General features: G+C 61.5%; 1 protein-coding gene across 1 annotated transcript in view; it reads left to right on the forward strand.

The window, feature by feature from the left end:
* Positions 1–1,970: 1,970 nt before the first annotated feature.
* Positions 1,971–4,292, forward strand: part of LOC106898363 (rho guanine nucleotide exchange factor 11-like) — a 32,799-nt gene continuing 30,477 nt past the window's right edge. The window contains exons 1-2 of the mRNA XM_014959583.1: positions 1,971–2,125; positions 3,188–3,336. Coding sequence (XP_014815069.1) covers positions 1,971–2,125; positions 3,188–3,336 — 304 coding nt within the window. The remainder of the gene's footprint in view (positions 2,126–3,187; positions 3,337–4,292) is intronic.

Raw genomic sequence — 4,292 nt, forward strand, 5'->3', positions numbered from 1 at the left:
GGGGTGGTGGTGGTGGGGTGGGGGTGTGGGGGTGTGTGTCCCCCCCCCCCCAAACCCAGCTCAGGGTCCCCCTGTCCCCCGTGGCAGCGTGAGTCTCAAAGGGCTGAGCACCGAGGAGCTCGACTCCAGTGCGGAGCAGTTGGACAGGCTGGGGGGGTACCGGCGGGACCCCCGCAGAGCCCCCCTCCTCCACAGCAACGACGACCTGGAGTCCCTGATGTCCCAGGATGAGGAGGAGGATGAGGCCGACGTGCAGCGGGCGCAGGTAGGAGCCCTCCTCTTCCTCCTCTTCCTCCTCCCCAGGGTGTCCTGTCACCCAGCTCCAGGGGATGGATTCAGGGACTGAGCTTGGGTGAAGGTTGGGGACCTCAGGAGTGGGGGGATCATGATGGGTTCCTCAAGAAAACCCCATCCTGGGTGGCTTTGCCACCATCCAGGTGAGGGTTGGATCCCACCCTGCCACCTCCCCAGGTCCCATCCTGACCAGATGCCACCAGGTCCCTGAAGTGACTACAAAGCCCCCGGAGCATCCTCTCCCCAGTGCGTGGCTTTGCCACCATCCTGGGACTGGCTGAGGGTTGGAGACCCCAACATCATGATGGGGCCCCAGGAAGGCCCCATCCTGGGTGGCTTTGCCACCATCCTGGTGGACGGGCTGCACCCCTGTGGAGTCACCCTGGGGGAGATGGGACCCCCTCACTGATTGATTCCCCCCCCCTTCCAGCTCTGAGACTGGCGAGGAGCCGCTCTCATCCCAGCTCCAGGGGATGGATTCAGGGACTGAGCTTGGGTGAAGGTTGGGGACCTCAGGAGTGGGGGGATCATGATGGGTTCCTCAAGAAAACCCCATCCTGGGTGGCTTTGCCACCATCCTGGGTGGCTTTACCATCATCTGGGTGAGGGTTGGAGTCCCTGGTAGAGGGCATCATGATGGGTTCCTCAGAGGTGAGGGTTGGGGACGCTGGTAGAGGGCATCATGATGGGTTCCTCAGGAAAACCCCATCCTGCGTGGCTTTGCCACCATCCTGGGACTGGCTGAGGGTTGGAGACCCCAACATCATGATGGGGCCCCAGGAAGGCCCCATCCTGGGTGGCTTTGCCACCATCCTGGGTGGCTTTACCATCATCCAGATGAGGGTCAGGAACCCCAGGAGAGGCCATCATGATGGGTCCCCAGGAAAGCCCCATCCTGGATGGCTTTGCCATCATCTGGGTGAGGGTTGGGGACCTTGGGAAGGGGGATCATGATGGGGTCCTTGCAGAAACCCCATCCTGGGTGGCTTTGCCACCATCCTGGGTGGCTTTACTGTCATCCAGATGAGGGTTGGGGACCCTGGTAGAGGGCATCATGATGGGTCCCCCGGGAAAGCCCCATCCTGGGTGGCTTTCATCATCTGGGTGAGGGTCGGGGACCCCGGGATTGTGGGATCATGATGGGTTCCTCAAGAAAACCCCATCCTGGGTGGCTTTGCCACCATCCTGGGTGGCTTTACCATCAGCTGGGTGAGGGTTGGGGACCTTGGGAGGGGGGGATCATGATGGGTTCCTCAAGAAAACCCCATCCTGGGTGGCTTTGCCACCATCCTGGGACTGGGTGAGAGTCAGGGACCCCAAGATCATGATGGGTCTTCAGGAAAACCCCATCCTGGGTGACTTTGGCACCATCCAGGTGAGGGTTGGCATCCCTGATAGAGGGCATCATGATGGGTTCCTTACAAAAACCCCATCCTGGGTGGCTTTGCCATCATCTGGGTGAGGGTCGGGGACCCTGGCAGGGGGGATCATGGTGGGTTCCTTGCAGAAACCCCATCCTGGGTGGCTTTACCATCATCCAGATGCGGGTCAGGGACCCTAGGAGAGGCCATCACGATGGGTTCCTCAGGAAAGCCCCATCCTGGGTGGCTTTGCCACCATCCTGGGTGGCTTTACCATCATCCAGATGAGGGTCAGGAACCCCAGGAGAGGCCATCATGATGGGTCCCCAGGAAAGCCCCATCTTCCCCGGGGTGCCTTTAAGGAGAACCTGCCTCCTCCGCGCCTCCATCCGCTGCCGGGACCCCTTTCGTCGACACAGCTGGGAGCCGGGCAAGGAGCTGCGGGGGGTCCCCGGCTACGACCACCTCAGGTAGGGGGGGACCTGTCCCCTGTCCCCCGAGTGACTTTGCCACCATCCAGATGAGAGTTGGGGACCCTGGTAGAGGGCATCATGATGGGTCCCCCGGGAAAGCCCCATCCTGGGTGGCTTTCATCATCTGGGTGAGGGTTGGGGACCTTGAGAAGGGGGATCATGATGGGTTCCTCAGGAAAACCCCATCCTGGGTGGCTTTGCCATCATCTGGGTGAGGGTTGGGGACCTTGGGAAGGGGGATCATGATGGGGTCCTTGCAGAAACCCCATCCTGGGTGGCTTTGCCATCATCTGGGTGAGGGTTGGGGACCCTGGGAAGGGGGATCATGATGGGTTCCTGGGGAAAACCCCACCCTGGGTGGCTTTGCCATCATCTGGGTGAGGGTCGGGGACCCTGGCAGGGGGGATCATGGTGGGTTCCTTGCAGAAACCCCATCCTGGGTGGCTTTACCATCAGCTGGGTGAGGGTTGGGGACCTTGGGAGGGGGGGATCATGATGGGTTCCTCAAGAAAACCCCATCCTGGGTGGCTTTGCCACCATCCTGGGACTGGGTGAGAGTCAGGGACCCCAAGATCATGATGGGTCTTCAGGAAAACCCCATCCTGGGTGACTTTGGCACCATCCAGGTGAGGGTTGGCATCCCTGATAGAGGGCATCATGATGGGTTCCTTACAAAAACCCCATCCTGGGTGGCTTTGCCATCATCTGGGTGAGGGTCGGGGACCCCGGGATTGTGGGATCATGATGGGTTCCTTGCAGAAACCCCATCCTGGGAGGCTTTGTCACCATCCTGGGTGGCTTTACCGTCATCCAGATGCGGGTCAGGGACCCTAGGAGAGGCCATCATGATGGGTTCCTCAGGAAAGCCCCATCCTGGGTGGCTTTGCCACCCTCCTGGGCCCGGGAAGCTCCTGCTCGAGCTGCGTTATCCTCTGGGAGCAGCTTTATTTTTGGGGGATCAATGTCAGGGAGGGGAAAATAACCGGGCTACGAGCTTGGGGACCACCTGGCACCATCCTGGGGACTGGCATCTCCCGAAGGGTGGGTGGGGGGTGGCAGGGACCGGAGCCGGTGCCAGCCCCGGTGCCAGCCCCGGTGTCACCGCCGGCAGGAGGATGCTCGGGCGCTGCCGGGGTTCGGCGCCGGCGGCCGCGGCCTCTCCAAATCGGTGTCTCTCAGCGTCATCGACAGCTTCCCCGACCCAGACGGTGAGTGGTGGCACCCACATGTCCCCCCCGCCCCCACTTCTCCCCCGGGGGGACCCCGCATCCCCCCCCTCTATCCCCATCCCTGCTCCGACCTCCCTAATAACGACCCAAAATCGATGGCGCTGCCGCCAAAGTTAATTATTCCTCGGCCTCCCCCCGCGGCAGCGAGGGACCAGGGGTTTTACCACCCAAAAAGCCGCCTCCTCCCTCCCCTTTTTTAATTCATTTTTCTTTTACAGTTGCAGAAATAATCCCCTTCGCCTCCCAACTGAGCCTGGTCAATGGGTGAGTTGTTGGGGGGGGGAAAACACACCCCCCCAGACACAGGGCCGGGGTGTGACTAAGGCAGCTCAGAGCCCGGAGAGCCCCGAGGGGAGATTTATAGATTAAATATTGGCCCAAATTAGGGATATTTTTTTTTTTTTTAATAGCTCGTGGGGACGGGACGGCTGAGCCCCGACGGGGTCAGGCTGAGACCTGACACAATTCACTCAATCCCAACAGGAACAAACCGCCAGGGATTGACAGGCTGGAGGGGATGGTGTCCCCCTCTCCGTGTCCTGGGGGGGCCATCACGTCCCCCCCCCCCATCCTGGCAGGGCACGGGGCCACCCCTGTCCCCAAGGCCTGTCACAGCCCATTCCCATCCTCATTAGGGAGGTTGTCATCGCTCCCGGGACTGGCCGGGAGCCCCACGGGGGGGGACAAGCGAGGACAGGGAGGATGGGGACACAGAAGGAGAAGGTTGGGGGGAAGGGGGGGTCAGGCTGACCCCTAAACACCCCCCCCAAAAAAGGATAGTGCTGCCTGGACCCCGCACCCCACAGCAGTGTCCCCCCCACCGTGTCCCCAAGGATGGTTGGGATCAGGGGGGGTGGCTTGTCCCCTTTGGGGGTGTCCCCAAGGAGCCAGGGCCCAGGAAAAGGTTGGGGGGGGGTGTTTCTACACCCGTAGCA

The sequence above is a fragment of the Calidris pugnax genome, unplaced genomic scaffold (assembly GCF_001431845.1).
Source record: "Calidris pugnax isolate Ruff unplaced genomic scaffold, ASM143184v1 scaffold460, whole genome shotgun sequence".
Taxonomy (NCBI): Eukaryota; Metazoa; Chordata; class Aves; order Charadriiformes; family Scolopacidae; genus Calidris; species Calidris pugnax.